This window comes from Solea solea, chromosome 14 (assembly GCF_958295425.1).
Source record: "Solea solea chromosome 14, fSolSol10.1, whole genome shotgun sequence".
NCBI classification, from domain to species: Eukaryota; Metazoa; Chordata; class Actinopteri; order Pleuronectiformes; family Soleidae; genus Solea; species Solea solea.
The window spans coordinates 14,612,237-14,635,505 of NC_081147.1; the positions used below are offsets into that span (position 1 = coordinate 14,612,237).

Sequence of the window (23,269 nt, forward strand, 5' to 3'; positions counted from 1 at the left end):
CCTGCAAATACATCAGCGCCAGGGAGCAACAACCAACTGCAATGTTGCCTTGGTTGGCATGTGTTGGGGAAACAAAACCACACTGAGTTTAGCCAACAAGCATCCCGCATATACATTCTGAGAGTAAAAGACTTTTCTTACCTGTAGGTGGCAGTGCTCTGTATTTGTCATTGAAAACCAGAAGACCTACACATTGAAGGTTGTAGTTAAATCTTAAAATGACTAATGCAGTGTTCCCCTCAGGACCAGGGTTGGGAAACACTGAGCTAATATATGTATACACATCCATTACACTGAAGAATGATGGTCAGAAAAGCCCAAGTATAATTTTAGAGGAAGCTAATAAAGCTAATATATGGGAAAATGATGTTGTTGTTGTTGTATGTTATAAGAAAACCTGGTCCCATCTACAGATTTTATGCCATGTTGCCATGGTGGATCATCTGCCCTGTCCTTTGTGTCCTTATGTCCTCCTTCACAACATCCCAGAACCTTCTCTGTGTTCTTCTTCTTTTCCTCTTGCCCGGCAGCTCCATCTTCAATATCCTTTGTTGTCCCTCGAATATGCTCATTTCTAATCTTGTCCACCCTGGTCACTCTCAACGGAAATCTCCACGTCTTCAGCTCTGCCACCTCCAGCTCGGCCTCCCGTCTTGTAGATGGTGCCCTCAAGCCATATATCATAGCAGGCCTCACTACTGTCTCGTAGACCTTCCCCTGTAAACAGTTGTCAAATCTTTTTTTCTGTTTTCTGTGTCTGATATATCTCACATTGTACCCAAAGTCTTTAACACTTCAGTGCAATTACTTTGGTCCTGCATAACACACACACACACACTGGGTTTAAAAAGTGCCAGTCTGCCATTTGGGAGCCGAGCTGTTATCTTCTCACTGTTTCTAATTACTGTCATTACAGGAAATAATGCAGACAAAATGCATTTGTTCTTTTCTCCCACTTTGCTTCTTCCTCTCAGACTCGCAGAGTGTTCAGTGGGGCTGTTCCCAGGCCTGGCCGTCTCAGTAAATCATCCGTCATATTCAAGTCCTGTTGCGTTCTGCTTGAGAGCAAGAGGGCCATAGATTTGCAGCATTACCTTATCACAGTCGGACTGTATCAGCTTCAGAAATGATGGCTTGTCGGCAATAAAAGTAAGTCCAACTTTTAAAAATATCGTCATTTCCCAAAATGCAGTGAGGTGTGCAGCATCAGTGCCCATACATTCATTGAATGTGCATAGCCACCACTCATTATAACATAACTTGCTTTTTCTAGTGGTTGAAATTGTATTCATTGTTGCAGCAGCATGAATAGAGTTTTGATTTATGGCCTATTTTGATTCATGGCCTACAGCAACTGTATTAAACCTTAATACAAACACTTTTTGCTTTTATGGCATATAGTATGCAACACATTTTTGAATGTGGAAGCAACTAGGTGTCTGAATTCTTGTTAATGTGTGGCACTTCCTGTGTTAGTTGCCTCCATGTATCTGTGAACGGTGTGAGTCCGCTTTCTTGTTGTGCAAACACTCATAATTATCTATAACAAAGTGAAATCGCAGGTCACATAATAACGAGTTGGACGACGACGTGAAGAAGTCGTATAACATATGAGCATGTTTTAAATAATTGTATTGTGGACAGTTGAATGAATGAATAAAAGTCAATATTACACAACTATATCAACTGCTACTTGGAACACCAACTCAGACCACAAACAACACTTAATCAGATTTAGCTGTGGTTTTACCAGCACTTCACAGATTAGACACTTCTCTGGTATCAGATGATCTTCTGTGAGTTTGTTGTCAACAAAGAGACATGGGGACACCTCGGTTCAACTTCTGCAAATGTAAGTCTTTTAGCCACCTATAAAGGAATCATGATCAAAACATTCCCGTTCAAATAAAGCGTTTCACTTAAACCAACTGCATGTCTCTGACATAAATAATTGCAGGCACCGGACACTTAGGTTTTTCTGCTGAAAATAAGGTATACGTTGTGCTGCGTTCACTCTCAACAAACACCCCATTTCCCTACATGGTTTATTTACTGAACTATTGTTTAGGGTTGCATAATTTTTCACCACAGTATCGGAGGAAAGATGAAAAAAATAAAAATAATTGCCCTTTTTTTTTTTCCTCACCTTATCAAGCCTTCTGGTAGCAAATCTGTCAAAAACTCAATAGCCGTGATGACGAGGTCTATTTTGGATAAGCTTTTAATCATAGTCTTTTCCTCCAAAGCCAGAACTGCAGTGAAAAACACATCACGTACCATATGATCCATATTTATAGGCTCTATTGATGACAGGACTAACTGTAGCCTCTCGGTACAACCGACCACTCTTTTGAAATCCACAGACCTCAGCCACAGTTAACAACAACACAATGGATTGTTCATAGAAAATCATCTCCCATTCACTCGCTGTCTGGGAGCAAAGGTCCACTATGAGGAAGGAGGTGAAAAAACATGGCAAAGTCTAGTGTTGACATATTATGTTAGTATCTGCTCCGATTCTACCCTCGTGTACTCGTATGTGTATTTGTAGAACTACTGGGATACGGCTGCGCCAGATGCCTCTTTACGTATCTTCATGTGAGCTGAGCAGGTGTGTCACATTATCAGCAGTAGGCATAGGAGGATATATAAATGTCATTATTATCTTGACCAAAACAATTGGGATTTAGGGCTGAAACTGTTACTTAATCAATCGTCAACTATTTTGATAATCATTCATTCATCTGTTTGAGTGTTTTTTAAAGAATTAAAAGAAGTTTTGATTTTTCTTCAGCTTCTTAAATGTCCATATTTTCACGTTTATTTGCTCCGTATGACAAAGAAATCATTAAATCTGAATCATTATGGTTTGCGGATAAAATAAAACGTCGTTATTTTCAACATTTTTCAGTTTATGACACTTTATGCACCAAACGATTACTGGATTCATCGAGAAAATAATCGACAGGTTAATTGACTATGAAAAGAATTGTTGGTTGCAGCCCTAATATAGTAAGTCCCCATTGTGGCACATTAAAAAACTCAACCACAAGGACTGTATGTTAGACAGGATTTTAAATTTTTCTTCATTCATGGTTATAACGATATTATGTAATATTTTCTCTCCGCTTTAGATCCTAACATTTGTGTCGATTAAAAGAAATGCCACTTTCCCTGTCTGCAGCAGGAAACTCCTGAGCTGAAACTGAGTTGTCAGTGTGTCTACAGTGGAAGTATTTTTCTTTGCCTAATTGAAATGCCACAAGCGTCTGTGAGAAACTCAGGCCGGCCTTCCAGACTCCTGGCCAAGCGAGCTGCACAGTTGTAGCTACAGTGTCTCCAAGGAGATTGCAGTGGGAGTATAAAGAATTGTCTCCGTGTTTTTATCCATTCTACAGAGTGCAGCACAATGCAGTGGCGATGAAAGCTCGATTGCATAGCCTGGCAGTAATTTCTCTGGTTGGTTATTCATGTCTCGGTCCAGGCTGATTGACCACCAAGTGTGTGTGTGTGTGTGTGTGTGTGTGTGTGTGTGTGCTTGTGCTTTTGTGCTTGTCACCTCTTTAGGGCCTTTTTTGGTATAAATGCTCAACTTTTCAGGACCAGCAGTCCTCATGGAGACCAAAACCTAATTCTGAGGAGGTTTTTATGGCTAAGTTAAGGTTATGTTTAAGGTAAGGGGTGATGCTTTGTTTAGGCTGTCCAAATGAATGGAAATGCTTTATCAATGCAGAGTCCTAAGAAGAATAGCTGCACAAACCTTTGTGTGTGTGTGTGTATTTCCCACCATGCACAGATGGTTCATAAAGTAGCCTTTGCTCTTGGCAGAAGGACGAGTTTTAAATCACTTTGTATCACTTCATATATTTTTAGAACTATTTTACATCTACATGCAAAATTTGAAATAGCTTGGTAAGCTATTTTTAATGTAAATAATAAAAACATTACCATGTAAAGTCATTTTCAAAAAAATGTCTTTCATAGAAAAATGTCCAAATATATATGTATGTGTGTGTATGTGTGTATATGTATATGTGTGTGTATGTATATATATATATATATATATATATATATATATATATATATATATATATATATATATATATATATATATATATATATAGAAACGCCTCTGCATCTCCTCACGAGATGTAAAATAGTTCTAAAAATATATGAAGTGAAACAAAGTGATTTAAAACTCGTCTTTCTGCCAAGAGCAAATGCTACTTTATGAACCATCTGTGCATGGTGGGAAATACACACACACACAAAGGTTTGTGCAGCTATTCTTCTAGGGACTCTGCATTGATAAAGCATTTCCATTCATTTGGACAGCCTAAACAAAGCATCATCACCCCTTACCTTAAACATAACCTTAACTTAGCCATAAGAAGCTCCTCAGAATTAGAATTTGTAAAATAAGTTGAAATAAGTGTACATTAGAGCTCTGTGCTCTCTATCTGACGCACAGTACCTCTTTCTGTAGCCACACACAGTTTTGTATCGCAATACATCAATTTAATGGACTTCTCTTTTTGACATGTTCATTTATGTTTACACTTGAAAATAAGTGGCTTACATAACTGCGACAGAGTGGAGAATTTTTAAAAAAGGAAAGGAAAAGGAAGCTTGACAGTCTGACCACTTGTTTTTCTTGATTCCATGTTGTGATCCTCTGTCCTCCCAATAGTGACATTTTGTCTCCCAAATGAATTGGTACATGAAATACTATTGGTGAAGACGTTCCAGTGTGTAAGATTTAATAACATCTAATGTGAAGGCTGCAGGTTATAACAAAGGGGGGACTTGACCTTCCCTTTCCTAGTAGCATCAGTGATATGATGGCCTTTGCATACCAGAAAGGATGTTGTTCTTCTTTGTTTGCATGGTAATCTTCTTCTTCAAAATGCAAAATGTGTATTTTGGCAATGCAACATGACAGCCTCCATAAAGCTAGGCCACAGTACACATGAAAGGGTGATTCTAAGGCAAAACAAACCAAGTGTATTTTATTGTAAAGCAGTCATACACTTATAAATACATACTTGTGGGCAGTGTACGGTGTCTTATGTAATATTTCTGCTGCTAAACCACCTTAAATGTTACATGCTGGACCTTTTTATGTGATTCAAATACATTTCTTTATATCAAAACAGTCCTTTAATCCGTGGAATGCCACATTTGCCCTCTCAGGTACGTTTTTATTTCCATTTGACCTGGTGCCCCCACTCCTGCTCACCATTGTGTCCACTGAGTTTCCTTCCTGTCTTTGTTGCGGTTCCCCATATGAATCCAATACACAGGGATCCTTGTCTGAAGATGGATGATGTTCTCTGTAGACAAGATGACTTAAGGAAGTAGACATGAGCATGTGTGTGAAAATTCCTCAAATGCCTTGAGTAAGTAAATTTGTCCAAGTGCAGATTCCTTCTTTGACCCTGTCTCCATCACAGCAGGAACGCCGGCTGTAAAGTGAGACGTGGCATAACATTAAACATTGGCAATGCCTCTGTGGCATTTTGAATCACTGCGAGATGCACATGCTCTAACATAACTGCAAAAAACGTCACTTTCCGTTCGAATACCTTCTTGAATGAGGCTGGATCTGACCTTTTGACCCTGCTGGTTTATGTGCCCGGCGTGTATTTGCAGTAGCTCTTTATCCATATTTTCTAACTTGGAAGGAGTTGCACTGAAATCATCACACGAGTCAAATTGACTCAAAGCAAAGCTCAACACAGGCGACCGACAGCAGCGTGTGTCAGAAAGTTTATAATTATAGTATATGAATAAATTCATTTAATGAGCATTAATTAAAATGTATCTCCCACTGCAGCTGAAAAGTAGAAAACTTACATTTTGGCTTGTTCTTCCTCTTTGTTCTGTTATCAGCTTTACATCAGTGTTGCTCACAGACAACGGCAGTGAGGACAAGAGGGCAGGTTCTTTGAATGACTTTGTAAGGAGGTTGTTATTTTCTGTCAGGGTTACACAGGGTCATACAAACCGCTGCAGTGATTTTCTTGTTTTTCCACTTAATAACAGCACCAGGCATCAGACTTGAATGTAGGACTCTTCGTGTTGTGACCCTTGTTCAGTTACCAGGAGAAAAGAAACCCAACAGCACGCATTCGTGAGTCAGTTTGTGAACAAGTTGCACTCGGATAGATCACAAATGTTCTCATGAACCTTGACTCTTGCTGTGTTTAGAGATGAGGACTCGTGGCCTTGAGCTGATGCAAACTATCGTGGCTGAGTCAGACTCCGTCTGCTCGGATGTGCCGACAGGAAAAAACACTCCGCAGGGGCAAAGCTGCAGGGGTTTATCCAACACCACGACTGCAACTTCTAACCTGCTTGTCCAGCTTACTCGCTGGACATCTGTGTTTGTTGACTTGAATGGGTTAAGTTGTGTTGTGGAGCACATTATCATGTAGTCTACAATTGCGTCAGCTCTCCCTAACCTGTAAAAACTGAAAAGTACAAGCGTTGAGACGACTTCCACCAGGGGATAATATTTCCCATACTGGTCTTCTGCTCATGTCCTGGCAAGGTTTTCTCAGCATCTCCCAGTCCTGGGGTGGCCAGGCCATGTGAGAAATGAAAAGAGGACTTTGTTTCCCAGCGGAGAGAAAGAGTTGGATCTGGATCAGCCCCGGGTCAGAAGAGCTTCTTCTCTTCTGTACATCCCTAATCATCTTTCCTTTAAGAGCATGTTTATGTTTGCACATTTTTCCCCTTCTATTGCACCCAAGAAGACTGAAGTCATGAGAACTCTGTTGGCTCAGCATCTTCATATGGTGCAGTGCCTCTCTTCCTCACTCTGCGTGGGCATGGACACTCAGTGTCAGCATCCCACCTTTTTCATGCCTGCTTTTTAGACAGCTGTGAAGTGTGCAGCAACGATGGACCATGAACACTGCCAAGTGGGAAGTTACTAATCCACAGACACGACGTTTGGTGGGAAAACAATCATGCGACTTTTGCGTCTTTCATAATGATGTAGCATCGACTGTGACGGGACTCATGGAAGTGTTCCAACATGCTTGATTCTGCAAGATTCTATGAATAATTACTTGACTGAAAAGCGATCGGGCAACTGTACAAGTGAGTGTAAGGTGTATTTCTATGCAAACCACATCTCTTGTCCAGTTTCTCCCTCGTTGTAACTCATGCATATTTCCTCCCCCACGTATGCTCTCTTTTACACATTATTATCACTGTTCTCTCCTCATTCTCCTTCATCTCGGTCCCTTTGTCGTCTCATTGCCCTCATCCAGCTCTGTGTCTTCCAGGAGTACTCAGAGGCGTTTCCGCTCCCAAACTCCCCACGAGCTGTGCTCTCCCTGGTGGGATATTAATAGGAGAGAAGAGGGAGACATGGAGACCCACTCCCAGGAGGGACAACGGTGGGAATTAAGAAGTGGGAAAAGGGCTGGGGCTCCACAGTCGCCGAGACTGGTGGCTATAAATTTAAAACTGTGCACACACGGACATGTGCTTACTGATTAGGGCATGTGCCTTTTTTTTTTCATAGGAAACAAGGAATAAATAGATTGAAAGAAAGAAAGAAACTGACTCAGAGTAGACAAAGAAACCTACCTATTTACATTATTTATTCTCACCAATATGTTAATTCTTTCCAAAAAAACAAAACATCACTAATTACATGGATCAATTAAAACCTTGAGAGATTTTAATGCTGGATTTCTACTTACTTTATTGGGTTACTGCAGATCAATAATTCACAAGTTGGCAGGCCTTGTCGAGCTTTAATTTAAAATCTGTTCACCCTAATTAATTTACGGTGTGATTCAAGCGATGGTGGGAATACTCATTTTGACGCATTACACAACATGTTCTGTCCAGTTGCCAAAATGATGTTGATTCAGTGAATATGAGAGAGAGTGCGGGTCGTGCTGGACACAAAGTCTGACGCGTGATGGTGTCAGGAGAGGACGTCAGAAGCACCATGGTTACAGATCACAGTTGTTGCTGTGTGCATGTGGATCAACGACGGCCAACAAGTCTCCAAATTCAACGCCAAATTATATGTGAAAAGCGTTGTTTGTTCAACCCCAGAAATGACACAGATGACATAATTAATCATTGCCTGTAAAACAGTTATGGTTTTGATTTGACTTTAATGGTAATGTTTTGGGTTGGAGACTGCCTTCCTTATCTTTAACTCTAGTCAACTGGGTAACAGTTGTTTGCAAAAATCATAGTTTGGGAACCATGGCGTCAAAGTGAACACTTGATCAAGGTGATAAATGAAAGCGGTTTAATATTTTAGTCCGCTAAAATAAAATGAGGAGAGACATTATTAGCACTTAAATGAAGTCATAAGTACACATTAAGAGTCCTGTCAATCTTTGGATCCACATAGTTATGCCAGCAGTTTTTTCTCATGCATGTCATTTTTCAATATTTATCGGTACAGAGACGTAAAAACAGTAATGAAATGTGAAAACGGTTTTCTTTTTCTACTTTTTAGACTTCATAAATGCAACAAACTCTTTTTTTTATATATAGATATAGATAGTATATAATAATTCATTTTTCAAACCGGAGCAGTAAAATAATAGCATAATAACCTATAAACAACATTTTGTTTTACATTTAATGAAGTATCTTTTTACAAAACATACGAGGAACAACCGGAGAGCAATGAGTGCAATTCCTACAATATTATGCTTAAGTTTACCATTTACACATGTGCATAACAACTTACATACCAGAAGTTATCTGGAACTGAAGAGTATATCATATTATTAAATTCCCAAATTCATTCTTTGGGCTGGATTGGACCCTGGGATGGGCCGGTTCTGGCTGTGGGCCGTATGTTTGACACCCCTGTAGTTTATCTATATACGATATATAACTTTATACGTGTTTTGGGGCTCCAGATTACATTGAATTGGGTGGAGAAGGGACAAAAATGGCTCTTTAATACTAAAGGTTAACATCATCCTCACTAAAAAATGTTTTTTAGTTGGAAATGATAGAGAAATAATGTCCTCTTTTCTTACACCTGGATGTTTTGTTGACTAATTCTTTAACTATAACCCCACCCTAAAATGATTGAGTTGTAAATCGGCACAGTGTCACAGTGATGACTGCAAACGTTAGCCCTGTAGTTGTAGTATTCACTTCATAGGCGCCTGGTAATAATCATTGTGGTCTTTTCACTTTATCTAACCGAGAATAATGTCAAGGAGGAGGGGAAAAAAAACAACAAGCCGTCCCCAGAGGTCGTCTGCGGTCACAAAAAAGCTGTCAAACCAGGATATTTGTTCAACACTGTAGCCACAAGGTTATCAGAAGGACATCAGGTGTTGAATGAATGAATGAATGAATGAATGAATGAATAAATACTGTGGTGTTAAAGTTTGCAGCACTTTACAAATATTTTTCAGTCCAAATTGTCACTCTCCATTGTAGAAAGTCATAATATTTACCTAATAATATGTAACACAGGTCTTCTATACGGCACATGCTTTTGTCCTTGTACAACCAGTGTAGCGTGCACTACAGTATGTCTTTAATGTGTAAAGTGGGCATGAGATGACAGAGGCATCTTCAACAATGCTGCTGTTGCATGTTTTCTCCGCCTGATGGTTTCCAATCCCATTAGTTCAGCACATTCAGTGAATAAAGGTCAGCTGATGGACAGAGGCGCTGTTTGAACACTCGCAGTGTTTGCCCCGAATGTTACCGTGGACGCGCCAGAGTCAGCAAAATTGTAAATCATTATTTTCTGTCGTCCTCCTGTTGTGATGGATCACTTTAGGAAACCTCACATTGACAAAGAATGACACGGATATACAGTATGCGCTGTACTGCGTTCGTGCGCCCACCATTCATCACTTATTTTTAGGGCTGTCAAAGTGACCACGTTAATCACGATTGATGCAGCCGAGATTAAACCGCGATATGATAATTTCACGCACGTTTGTTTACTTCTGGTGTGCGCTGACCTCCGACATGAAAGCCGGGAATTATGCGCGTGAAACGGTCACTTGCCTGCAGTCAGTCAGATGCTGTAAGAGAGACGGGGATAGTAGCTGAAGATGATGGAGAGAGGTGAGGGGATTGTTGGGCGGATGGTTTCATTTTAAGAAGCTGAGCGACGGAACCATCGATACAACAAAAGTTACCTGCGGGTCACGGCACAGTTTATTGACAATGACTGGAAGTTGCGACCCTTTGCCTTGACTGACAAAAAAAACCAGATGTGCGACTAATTGCTGACCTCGCTAAATGACCTCGTCATAGCCATTGAGTGGAAAGTAAGTGACAAACTAACCACTCTAGGCACTGACAGTGTACCCTGTGTGGCTGACTGTACTTGCTCTGTCTCGTTGTTCTCAGGTGGATTGGACTTGTCACATTTTCTTGTTGCATACAGGATGGCAGTCATCCATGTTGAGCCCTATTTTAACATGACCTGGTTGCCACTTGAAAGACCTGAGTTTATAGGGCTGAGCGTCTTTGAGATCACATAGTTATATGTGTAGATCTGTGTTTAAAAATAAACTTTACTACTATTACTTACCCTCTTTATGTTACATTTCATGGGGATAACCTTACACTCAGCCTGGTTGTGCTTTGGCTCAGGGTTTTTAAGAAATAAAGCTGACCAGTCAGCAAAAACAAACCTCCTTCACAACTTCTAAAAATGACACAGACTGATCTTGTTGGTATCACTTCTCTTTTTCTGGTTGGTCCTGGTTTGGCCAGACATTGGCAAACGTCACCCTGCAAACCATCTTCAGTGCTGAGACTTTTGCTTTAGATCGTACCACTCTGATTTCCTTACCTAAAGCAATCATGAAAGGTTTCTTCTAAGGTTACACACGATGTATATTTCGAACCGATTATACAGTAGTAGTGTATTAAATAAATCAATAAAATCTCCTAAATGTGACTCACCAGAACTTTAATTTAGTTTTCATAGATGTTTCACAGTGTGCTGATTTAAGACGTAGATACTTAAATAAATTAGCACTATGTTGCACATTTTCCAAATGTATAAACAAGGAAATAATGGTAAAATTACTATTATCTGAGTATATAGAAATGGTCAAATAATAAGAAACAAATAAGAAATAAAAGAGATGCCATCATCGACATGTGGTGGACTTTTCTAAGTCACAGCATAAATAACAAAATCCTCCCACGTGCTTGCACTGTTGTCACTGCATCACTGTTGGTGTGATTCCAGGTGATGATAAAAAAAAAAATAAAAAAGTTTAATGTGCCCAGTGGAAAACTGCAATTTGGGGAGCTTTTTTTTTTCTGTGAGCAGTTAAAATAAATTCAAATGCCAAAGAATAATACAAATACTGTATAGAAATGATGTGTGTCATCTTTAGTTTATCAGAGCTCATGAGACGGATCCTTATCTCAGTGCGCTCACAAAACATCAGAGGACCTACAGACATAAATGTGCACAAAGCCTGCAGTCATTTCCTTCCTGATTTTGCGTGTGCAGTCGAAACTTAAGAACATGAAACCGTCCTCGACGAGAGTGGGAAGAAAGAAGAATTCATTTCTTCCTTAGTTCGGGAGATCGTTATACAATAGCATCGACACATGATGCGTGGTCTTTGTTTCTTTCTCTTGCCTATTCTTACCCAAGGTAGGTCAATATTTTTGTCCTTTTTTGTTCTCTGGTATTTGTTGTGCAGTTGTGTGGGTAAATCTGTGTGTGGGTGCTGTGGTGGGCAACACGTTTCACAATTCCAATTGCCTTCTGCTTCATATCATCCCGTTTGACCCATTGTTGCTCTCCTGCAGTGTCCCCAGAATCCTTGGATGATGTTATTGGCCTCACTGGGCACAACGTCACACTGCCCTGTAGGTATGACTCCCGCACTCATGGCGTTGTAAGTTTCTGCTGGGGACGAGGGAAGCTGCCCAGGTTCAAATGCGCCGACACTGTCCTCACCTCCGAGGACGGGGCCATACGGTCCAGACGGTCGTCCAGGTACCAGCTGCAGGGCAGTTTGACAGATGGAGACGTATCCCTGACCATCCTCAACGCTCAGTGGAGCGACGGTGGAGTGTATGGCTGCAGGGTCCATATCCCAGGGTGGTTCAATGACTACAAATTCAACACACTCCTGGTCATGGTGGAAGGTGATTCTCATGCTGGCCCTCATTTCCGGGTAAATTGATCGTCCTGTTTGTGCCACTTATCAGATAAGCTTCATGATGTTTTTTTTTATTTATCCATTCATTTATTTAGCTTCTGTGGAACAACCTGTTACCCAGGACTGGACACCTGTTACCCAGGACTGGACACCTGTTACCCAGGACTGGACACCTGTTACCCAGGACTGGACACCTGTTACCCAGGACTGGACACCTACCACTGCTGTGAGACATGACGAGCAATCAGGTGTGAATAAATAAATTAAACTTGTTAAAAAAAGTGGGAGGTGTTTGCAAATTTAAATGTTTTGTGCGTCATTGGCACTGTTATGTATTCAGGGATAAAACCTAAAATGCACTGCAAAAGTGACTGATGGTATTAACCCCCAACAGAAATGGAGACAACATCTGCTCCTGTGAATGTTGGTGATGCAACAGCGGCCGTTGTTGGACACACTCAGGTTTTGTATTATTACTATATTAGTGTTCCTTTTACTAACGTGATGATACCTTTTTGTGAGTCACACCTCACCTTATCCCAATTATATGATACAAATCTGTTTTTATTGAAGACTAAAATGGAACTGAGAACATAGAGCACCGCATGCAGTCATTTCCTCAATGCATTGTGTGTTTATGCCACATATATCGTGTGTCAATTATATCTGAAACGGTCCCATGTGAATTTATATTACAGGAGAAATTCAAAGCCTCCCTGGAAGTGGGGAACGTTGCCAGGATGGGAGCTATTTTCTTCTCAACCATCATCATAATCCTCGCCTTTATTTTTCGTAAGTGTTGAATGTGACTCATAGGTCATTCAGATTAATGCGACACATTTAAGGTGGGTGTCTACATAACATCACTGCGAGTGCAGACCTTCCTCCTTTAGTCTGAGACTGTTTGCATTTCTTCTCAACAGGGAGAAGTTTTCACCCGGTGGCCAAACTTCAACGTCTCAACACTTCAGCTGCGGAAAACATTTATGAAAGTATCTAAGCTGTGTATGAGTGATGTTCAGTGTTACACAAATTAAGGGGGTTTAACAGGTGATTGTCGGGTAGCGTCTAGTCCCCACGTGCCCCCACTTTCATCTCCTCAGTGCCACAGAGAAACCTTTTGAACCGTTCTCTGTGAATAACTTAGATGATGTTTGTGTAATGCCAAGGCGAAGTGGATCGCAGTCGCATTGTTCTCTCGGGTTGCACTAAAGACTGAGTGTATATATACCCCGCAAATCAATGAATTAGCTTCTCTTTTGTGTCTGTCTATGCTTCACAGAGAAGGAAAAACATTGCCACCTTCTGGGCTTAGACTTGCAGAATATTAAAGGAGATGTTTCTTTGGGGGAAAGTCAATTATGTGACAGAGAAAATACCCATCAATAGTTCAATGTTGATTGGGTAAATATGTGGTAATCAGAGTATGGAAGGAAACTGTGTAGCTTATCTCATTCATGTGATGAAAAGATGAAAAAACTGCTTATGCTGCCAGGTTTATAATGATGTAATGAAGCTGGTTTGTTTATAAACAGAACCACTTCTCTGGGTTTCTGAATTTTTGTGTGTGTGTGTGTGTGTGTATTATTTTCTATGAATGTTTGTAGCAATGGAAACTTAAGAAGTCATGGCGATGACATCTTTTCTCAAACAATAACATTAAAATCCAAAGAACGTCAACCGATTGATACCTAATCGAATGTTTTCCATTTCATTTTCATTCAAATGTTTTTTATTTTAAAAAGTACCTCAATAAAAATGACGTTGTACTCCCTCTACCTGCATTTATCAGGTTCATAGCAAGTCTATGAATGGGTTGAAATCAAAGTTACACTGGATGTGTAAATATTTAAGTTAATTTCAACTTCAGATTTTAAACTGTTCACTGAAGATGCCATGCCCAGATATTGTAAGTAAGTTTTTGGTAAACATGATATTTATCTTGCTGACGCAAACACTGAAACAGGAAAATAATTTAAATGAGTTATTTTTGCACCAAATTAGTGATATTGAATTTGACCTCTGCACTTAACCCATCCTTTTTTCTTTACACACCAGTAGTGCCAGGAGCAGTGGGGATTGGGTACCTCGCTCAGGGGCAGCTCTTGACAAATCCCAGGATTTGAACTGCTGACCCTCTGGTTGTAAGCCCAATTCCTTTCCTCTTAGCCATGAGTTGAATAGAGGAGCACAAGAAAGCAATTCCACAGAAAAAGTCACAGTTAATTCAGTTCCTATCTTTTTAGTTTGAATATTAATTCCTATGTGTTTTTCACTTTATTTAATATTTCAGCCTGTATGTGTGTATTTATTTATAACTCTGTTTCGTCGGTTGCAAACTAGAGGCAGTGTTTCAACACTTCCCTTTTCAGCTCCTCTCGCATGATCAATTCTGGCGAGAATTCTTAATGTTTTAGTTGTACATAAGTCAACCTTCCCTTCCCTCCCCTCACCTCCCCTCTCTGATCTGGTCTCTTACAGGGCAAGTTTATTTGTATAGCACTGTTCTCACACAGGGCGACTCAAAGTGCTTTACACGGGCATCGCAGTACATTAAGAAAATCACAGAATAAAAGCGAGACATTAAAATGACATTAATCAAAGTAAAAGCTAGACGCTGAATTGACATGAATTAGAATAAAAGCAAGACATTCAAATGAAAATAGTCATTAACATCCTCTGAGATTTAAGTGTGATTTGCTGAATGCAAAGTGCATTTAAAAGACAAAAATAAATTGGTAACTAAAATGATTATTTAAGAATTTAAAAAAAAGCTGCAGTAATTAATACTGTTTTCAGGCCTGATTTAAATGAGTTTGTTCCACAGGTGAGGAGCAGGGTTCTGAATACTGCTTCACTTTGGTTCTGCACATGGGAAACACACAGTAAACCTGTTCCTCATGATCTTAGAGCTATGGATGCTTCATAGGGAACCAAGAAGTCTAGGATGTATTTTGGTCCAAGACCATTCAGTGCTTTGTAGACCAAGACTAAGATTTTTGAAATGTATCCTTTGACTCACAGGAAGCCAGTGTAGTGATCAGAGGACTGGTGTGATGTGGTCCAGTTTCCTGGTATTAGCCAGGACTCTGGCAGCAGCAATCTGGACCAGCTGCAGCTGCCTGATTGATTTTTGGGTTAAGACCTGTGAAGACACCGTTAGAATAATCTAGTCTGCTGAAAATGAAAGCATGAAGTTTCACTACAATACTACACTTTCCTCCTGCCTCCCCTCCTTCCTCCCCTCCTCTCACCTATTTCCCTCATGGAGCTCGCAGCACTTCTGAAAACCTCCACCTGCATCCTGGACATCCTGCCATCCAACCTCACCGAACACTGTCTCACAGCTATCTTGTTTCTCATTACGCAAATCATCATCATCATCATCATCATCAGCTCCTCCCTCAGTTCTGGATCTGACCCCATTCACTGAAACTGGCTGCTGTCACACCCTTCCTCAAAAAAAACTTCCGGCCCATCCCCAACCTCCCCCTTTCTGTCAGAAATCCTGGAATGTGCTGCTGCTGCTGCCAACATCAAAGCCCACCTCTCCACCTATGATCTGTCTGAAACATTCCATGACTCACAGCACCAGCAAAATTACGAATGACCTCCTCCTGTCCTCTGACTCTGGACACCTCACTACATCCTTCCCTCCCATCTGAAATCCTCCCTCAACATCACTGTCTCTGCTCTCTCCTGATTAAGATTATATCTCTCCTTTCCAGGTTCTTATACTTGGTCCTCTTCTCTTCATTCTTGACGTCTTCCCCACCGGCAACATCATTCACCGCCATGTCCTGTGGTGATGATATCCAGATCTACATCACAACTAAATCCAATACCCCCACAGCCCACTCCACCCTCACTAACTGCCTCTCAGAAATAGCCTTGGAAGCAAGTAAACTTGCTCCCAACTCAACTACAATAAATCTTTTAATCTACCTGGATCTCTGACTAAATCTGGCCACCTTGACCTCCTCACCACAAACCTGCAGCCTCTGAATCATCTTTGACAGCCACTGCACGTTTGAAACATCACCAAATCCACCTTCTTCCACTTCAGAAATAGTGCCCACCTCTGGCCATCACTGTCACTCATCCACACATTCATCACTTCCTGATTCGACCTCTGCAAGAACAGCAGCCTCTACAGTTCACCAGCAAAGCTCCTCAACAAACGTATCCAGAACTCCGCCGCATGCCTACTTACACGCACTCCCACACACACACACACAAATCCAATCACCTCTGTCCTCCAGAACCTGCACTGGCTTCCCATCTCACAGTTCAGAGTCCTCCTCCTCACCTTCAGATCTGCTCCACCCCTACACACCATCTGGCCTTTAGACTCACTACCCAAACCTATGATGAGTGTTCTGGCCTCTGGTTATTCAAATCACTCTTTAAAACTCACCTTTTTAAAAGTGTGTTTAATGTTTCATGATTTGAATGTATTTGTATTTGTATGTCTTCATTCTTTTCTCATTCACTACTGGGATCCTATTCATTCTTGTGCTTTAAGTGACTCTGAGAAAAGCGCTATATAACTAAAAGGGATTATAATACTTATTACTCTTATGTGTATTTTGAGATGTGTGTGTGTGTTACCTTTTTAGTAATTTTTTTTTTGGCATAAACACTGACCTTGTCAGGACCAGTAGTCCTCATGGAGCCCAAAACCTAGTTTGTATTACTAGAATAGGGCTGGTATTTATGACGAAGTGTGCTTCGCAACCTCAGTTTAAAAATAAAAAGAAATATCTTCTTTCTTTTATTTGTTACTCCACCAGTGACACTTGGTCCGAGGCTTGAAACTGCAACGCTAATTTCACACGTTTTAGACCCACTTGTATGGGGACGGGACCTCATGCCCAGAATGTAAACGGTGTCCGCCATCTTTGCTAACAGTTATGCTAACAGGACCTTAGCTTCTTTAAACTCTGATATTTGACTTGACTTTATAGAAAAGCAATCAAAACAAACAAATACTCAGGAGAAGCAGCTTACAGAGACCAGCTCTTCTCAGATTGCAGATTAAATGTGTCCATTGACCCCAAGCAGACACACAAAAGCCCTGAATACTTCACATAATACACTTAGCATACTTTGACACCACCCACCGCTCATCCCCTTTTTTCAAACATGAACATAATTGAACAGAAATTTCTCACATTTAATTCAAAGGAAGTTGCTCTGTCTTTCTCTTCCAGTTCCTGTTTGTGAACATGTGAACTCTCATGACAGATTTTGTTTTTATTATTCTTATTGATGGGTGCATTTAAAGGTGAAGGCATCTTGTGCACATTTTACACACTGTGTAATGTTTTACACACATTTTACACAGTGTGTAAAATGTGACTTCTTATTACAGAAATGTTATTGAATGATGTGGGAAACAAATCCAAATATTGACATCATTATGTGAATGACATGAAAGCAAAATAAAGTAAACACTAAACTACATATGGATTTTTACTTCTTTTTTTTACTCAATCTAGGGTTTAGGGATTATTGTTAAGACAAAAACTAAAACATCAATCAAAAAACTATTTTTTTTTTAAAAATATCGATACAACCAACGTTTTATTTTGCGGTACTACATTTGGGAGTGATTAAAGAGGAAGTCCTGTGCTGGGTCACTAAACTACTAAGTTACTAAATGTTTACTCAGCAGTCTGAGAAACATGCAAACATTCCATGTCCCCCAAGTAAACTTTCATTAACTGTGAGGATGTGAAATGAATCAGAATCCATGTTGAGTTTGTGCACACATGACAGAAAATGCAATTTGCTTCGCTTCATATTCAGATCAGAGTTACTTTTCATAATTCCAATTAAATCACTATTGAGTTGTTTTTTACTCATTTTACTCCTGCATGCTCTGCAATGCTCCTACAACCAGGGGACACATTATAAACTTGAATGGCTACAACTTTCATCACGTAAAAGAGAGCAAACAACAGGAGAGTAGTGAAGACAGTGTTGATGACCTTGATTCCGCCTCATCATCAAAATGAAACAAGGTGCAATTTCTAGGTTAAGGAACTAAAACCACAAAATAGGAAACAGTCGCTTTCGAAACTCCTCTTCTCCCAGCAGAAACTGTTTGTGTGAGCAAATCGACGACGACACCATGTGATTTGGAAAGATTTCAAAGCTGAAACCGCTGCGGTTTGGTTTAGTGTCGTTCAGCAGGTGAAGGGATCGATTCTGGTTTGTAAAATGATCACTTTGCGCGGCGGACGCCTTTCTCTGTGTTGCAGTCTTCTTTGCCTCCTCTTAGGTAAGATTTGAATGTCCACTGAAACATGATCAAATGATGGCATGTCAAAATGTGTGTATTTAATGTAACAATGAGACTTTCCACCTCTTCAGGTTGTGTGTCTTCAGAGGCCATCATAGCCACAGTGGGAACAGATGTTACTTTGATATGCAACTATGATGTTCAGACGTACGGTAAGCTCTCGGTGTGCTGGGGCCGAGGAGCCATCCCCAGCCGTGGCTGTGCCAGTGAAGTCATCAGGTCTGATGGGACAACAGTGTCCAGCAAACTGTCGGACCGCTACCTGCTCAGTGGTAATCTTGACGAGGGAGACGTATCGCTGACCATCACGCAGCTTGTAGAGAGCGACTCAGGCATGTACGGCTGCCGTGTGGAAATACCGGGCTGGTTCAATGATCACAAACACCAGCTGATGCTCACTGTAGTGGCAGGTGAGACCAACAGGGCTGGTCCCCTGGTGAATAGCACTGACTCTCCTTCACATTTCATTTTTCCTGCAATGTCACACATTTAAGACATTAAAAAAAAAAGTACCTCAGGCAAGCAATCGATTGTAAAATAGTTTGCTGTCACTTCATTAATCTGTTGATTTTTGCAGCGCTGTACTCTATCACTGCATGCTTTTCCTTCCTCTTTAGCTCCCCCGAATCCCCTGAAGGTGGAGACAAGAGAGGTGAGAGAGAGATCTGTCACTGTTCGGTGGACTTCAGCGTTTGACGGCGGCAGGCCCATCACATCCTACCGGGTTAATATCAAAAACAAACAAGGTAAGCTCATGAAAACCTAAGAGGAAATAGAGGAGTAAACATGGATGTTATCTCTTGTTCTTCTTCTGCACAGAATCCTGGAATAGTGCACTGTCGACTGAAATCACCAATCCTGAAGTGATTCAAGTGACGATATTCGATTTGCGTCCGGCCATGGCCTACAACCTCTGTATGTTTGCCGCCAACAGTGTGGGCATGAGTGCATCCAGCAATGTCCTCACAATCACAACAAAAGAAGCAGGTGGGCCGTTAGTATTCATTCTGTTAGTGTTTTTAACTTTAACTTTTAACTTTTTTTTGATAGATAACTACTTTAAAATCTGTTTTCCCTGCAGCACCCGAGGGTCCACCCTTGGATATTTACCTGAAGGCTCTCAGCTCTCGCATGATCATAGTAACTTGGAAGGTGAAGTGACTATTTGGAAATTGAAACTTGTTGTCAGTTTTGAACAAACTGTGTTTAGTGAAATAAAGAGAGTGTGTTTTTTTTCTTTGAACAGCCTCCGAGGCCTGAGCTCAGAAACGGTGTGTTGCGTGGTTACAAAATTCTCTACAGAGAATACGACCCGGCAGACAAGCAGCCAAACAGCTGGCTGTACAGAAGTGTGACAGCCACACGGGAGAGCACTGTACTGACTGACTTGGAGCCGTCTACCAAGTACAGAGTGGTTATTCAAGCCAAAACAAATGCAGGATTTGGACCAACATCAACTGATCTGCTCTGCTCCACCATGGATGAGGGTAAAACCTAGGAAATATAAGATAAAAAGACAAAAGAAGGTTAAAATATGAATTCAATTACAACATCATTACCAGTTTAATAACAAGTTATTATTCTGTTTCAAGTTCACACAACTACTAAAGTCGCAAGTGTTGAGTCACCTTCCACAGCTGCCACGAAGCGCAGACAAGACATATCAAGTTCCCCTGCAGGTAGAGTGCGTGTTATTGAGTTAGTCGTGAAGGTACATACATATGATGCATATAAGGTCATGTGTTCTTTGTGATGACAGATTGTTTTAATTCTCCCCAAGCTTACACAACCACAACAGTGGAGTCTTCCACTGCCTCCACAGTCTGGACACAGAGTACAACAAGTATCATGTCAGGTATGTTGAACTGATGTTAATTCTATTTTGATGTGAGGCATTTTATCGGAAATCGAAACTAATATGACACGACTGCTGTTTTGGACACATTATTCTGAACTCGCGGACTTGTCTGCACATGGTATCATTCTCACATTTTCCCAGTGACTCTTAGAGACGGGATTAAACCTATAATGTTCTTCTTTAATTAACATTTCTGTCATGTTTTCTTCTAGTGCACCCAGATCCTCCAGTAGTTAAGTTAAAGGCGGTCAGAGGGAATACAATAACCCTTTCTTGGACTCCTGGTTCTCAAGGTGGCAGCCCCATTACACGCTTTTTGTTGAAGTATAAAGCATTGGATGGTAAGTTAAATTCAACAGCATGTGTTGCCACAGTACATTAATAATCTGAGTGTGGAAACTGAACTTACATTTATTTTTAATCCTTTGGGCAAGTTTCACCCCTTTACCACTTCTTTCCCCACAGCACCATGGGATTACACGAGGATAGACTTCAGTCCCAACCAGACAGAGGCCACACTAATAGAGATGCATAACTCCACTTACATAATCTGCATGTTTGCCATGAACAGTCAAGGCACCAGTGAAGCCAGCAATGTCCTCACCATCACTGCTGGAGAAGCAGGTGAAGAAGCTCTTTATCTTTTTCCCTAAACTGTTAACTATTGTTATCACAAAGCTGTCGTTCAATATCAACAGGCAAGTTTTCCAGACTGGAAGTCATGGTCTTTATTCATATGCAGGAGACAAAATAATACATTTTCTCTTGTATCCGTAGTTGGATTTATTACATTCATCTGAAAGGCTACACTTCCTCAAAACTTCCTCTGCTTCGCTTTTGCTTTGACAGGTCAGCAGAGGGTCGATGTTGTTTTTACGACGCCAAGTGACACCCGAGCTGCTGTAAGTTGGAAACCAATGGACTTACAACACTTTTCGATAGTGGCATCAAGTATACGCATGTCTCCATCTAGTGGCAAACACACTCCAATGCAACGTGAACACAGGTGAACTTAAAAACTGTGTTTGAATTCTCACCAGGCGGCTGTTGGGGAGAGTCATAACAGTCACCTCGCTGCCATTGTGATGCCACTGGTCCTAGTCGTGTTGATTGTTGTCATAGTGACGACATGGCAACTTCGACGTGAGTATGCGTGAATATGTTACTTCTCACAGTACATTTTACAGTGTTAAAGTAACACTTAAATATACCCTTTGGAATAGTGTTAAATGTAACTCTTTTGGTGTAAATGTAATGCACAAATAGTCCATTTTAATACTAATACTAAAAGAGTTCAATTTAACTCTAATCCACAGTGGATTAAACTGAACTGAACCTACTTTTGAAACTGCAAATTTTACTCTGTGGCTACAAAATTGCTCCATTTGATTGTGACACTTTGTGTACACAGGGATCAAACGGAAACAAGGCAGCCTGAGCATGTGAGTAAGCTGCACTATGTTTTAAATGTATTATTTATGATTTGGGTCATTTAGTCACTTTTATCATATTTAAATGTAAGTGCCTCTTTTTCCCCCCTCATCTGTAGGTGGGTGACCAACGGAGCAATACGAATCAGAGGCTCTGAGTCACTGCAAGAGCTGTAACACTCAGTTACTCTGCAGTGTGATTGAATTTTGTGATTTACCGTAAGAGGGTTTGTTATTGGTGAATGAATTATATTAAGTTTGAAACTTCCCCCTGGAGGAACTTAATGAGCCTATCACAGTGACATGCTGAGGCTCAACTGTTACCATCAAAACCAGAGATGGATATAATTAGTTCTAACATTATACATGGAGCTAGACTAAACTTTGTTTAATGTGATTGTGGTGTTTACTTTTCAATCCTAATTGTCACGTCTTTGTCTTAATTATTGAGCAAATGCACCGGCTGTTCTGCAGGACAGATTCCACACTTAACTAGTTGATTCCAAGGGGATGTCATTAATATGTTGTATGCTGTAATGCTTGTTTTATTTTTGTGTGACTTTATTTGTGAGGGGAAATCATTCCTTTTTGTTAATAAGCTTCCACCGTGTTTCTTTATTCATTTTATTTTCTTTTATTCATGTTCGAACGTTAACATGACATATTAACTTAGGTTGGCTGACTGAGGTCACATTATTTAAAACCATCAACAAGTGGAAATATCGCAACACCAAACCACAAACATGCAGCAGATTGACTCTTTTTTTTTTTCTCCATGAATGAACTGTTAAGATTAATATCCAATGAAATGTAATGAAAAATGACTTTCAATAAATCCTTATATTCCATTATTTGCTATGTTCATTATTAACAAATGTTATACACATTTAAACATCACCTGAGTAATCGCATAACCGTTCGGAATACTTTATCTAAGTTTCACTTGTCAAAACAATTGTGATTAAAACTGTCACTTGACAAAGTACTGAAAGCAGAGAGGAATGTGACATTACTGTGAACCCTTTTTTTCTTTTTTTTCAAACAAGGTTCAGCAATACCCAGCTCCAACCATTAGAGGGCTCTAGAGTCCTTCCAGTGAGTTGATGTGATGTTTCCAGCTCTCACTCATCTCACCTGATCAGCGACAGAGGCGTCCTCAGGGACGGGGGCTCTGCAGCCGGCTAGATTTCCATCCATCTGTCCTGCAAACGTCTTAATTGTCCTAATTAACGAGATGAGGAAGTGGAGGGGATCTGATACCGATGCGGAGCTTTGAGCCAGCTGGCTGCGAGGGAGTCTCCCTCTAATGGGGCATCATGGGGGGATACCCAAGCCTGAGTCTCAGCAGAGACCACATGGCACAGTAGGATCAGTGTTTGTATGCTTTTATGGATATGAATAAGTGTTTAGCACTACTTTTCTCTTGTTTATGTCCATCTTTTCGACAGAAGGCCACTGATGGAGACACTTGTTTTGCTGTTTCTGTATATGGCACTGTTACACTTCCTGAGAGATA

General features: G+C 40.5%; 2 protein-coding genes across 3 annotated transcripts; both read left to right on the forward strand.

Annotated features, from left to right (window-relative positions):
• Positions 1–853: 853 nt before the first annotated feature.
• LOC131472663 (T-cell immunoglobulin and mucin domain-containing protein 4-like) lies at positions 854–13,853 on the forward strand. Of its 2 annotated transcripts, none has more exons than XM_058650052.1 (6): positions 854–1,149; positions 11,803–12,144; positions 12,254–12,406; positions 12,553–12,620; positions 12,857–12,950; positions 13,082–13,853. In XM_058650052.1, coding segments are annotated over exons 1-6 (735 nt in total). In that variant the 5' UTR covers positions 854–1,148; the 3' UTR covers positions 13,159–13,853. The 2 variants fall into 2 exon arrangements, with proteins under 2 accessions (XP_058506035.1, XP_058506034.1); XM_058650051.1 differs by lacking the exon at positions 854–1,149 and adding an exon at positions 11,348–11,644.
• Positions 13,854–18,250: 4,397 nt separating this feature from the next.
• LOC131472119 (cell adhesion molecule DSCAM-like) lies at positions 18,251–22,601 on the forward strand. Its single transcript, XM_058648988.1, has 14 exons — positions 18,251–18,444; positions 18,537–18,875; positions 19,083–19,211; positions 19,285–19,452; positions 19,547–19,617; positions 19,712–19,952; positions 20,058–20,144; positions 20,246–20,320; positions 20,536–20,664; positions 20,789–20,947; positions 21,173–21,225; positions 21,364–21,466; positions 21,735–21,765; positions 21,873–22,601. The coding sequence occupies exons 1-14, from the start codon at positions 18,384–18,386 to the stop codon at positions 21,928–21,930; spliced, it is 1,704 nt and encodes a 567-aa protein (XP_058504971.1). The 5' UTR covers positions 18,251–18,383; the 3' UTR covers positions 21,931–22,601.
• The last annotated feature ends 668 nt before the right edge of the window (positions 22,602–23,269 follow it).

Excerpts from the sequence above, each read along its gene's own strand:
- LOC131472663 (XM_058650051.1), top strand. The coding sequence starts at position 11,599 with ATGATGCGTGGTCTTTGTTTCTTTCTCTTGCCTATTCTTACCCAAG. Across the intron at positions 11,645-11,802 it reads CTTGCCTATTCTTACCCAAG|TGTCCCCAGAATCCTTGGAT; the intron begins GTAGGTCAATAT and ends GCTCTCCTGCAG. Across the intron at positions 12,951-13,081 it reads AATCCTCGCCTTTATTTTTC|GGAGAAGTTTTCACCCGGTG; the intron begins GTAAGTGTTGAA and ends TCTTCTCAACAG.
- LOC131472119 (XM_058648988.1), top strand. The coding sequence starts at position 18,384 with ATGATCACTTTGCGCGGCGGACGCCTTTCTCTGTGTTGCAGTCTTCTT. Across the intron at positions 19,953-20,057 it reads CTGCTCCACCATGGATGAGG|TTCACACAACTACTAAAGTC; the intron begins GTAAAACCTAGG and ends TTCTGTTTCAAG. Across the intron at positions 21,226-21,363 it reads CAAGTGACACCCGAGCTGCT|GCGGCTGTTGGGGAGAGTCA; the intron begins GTAAGTTGGAAA and ends AATTCTCACCAG.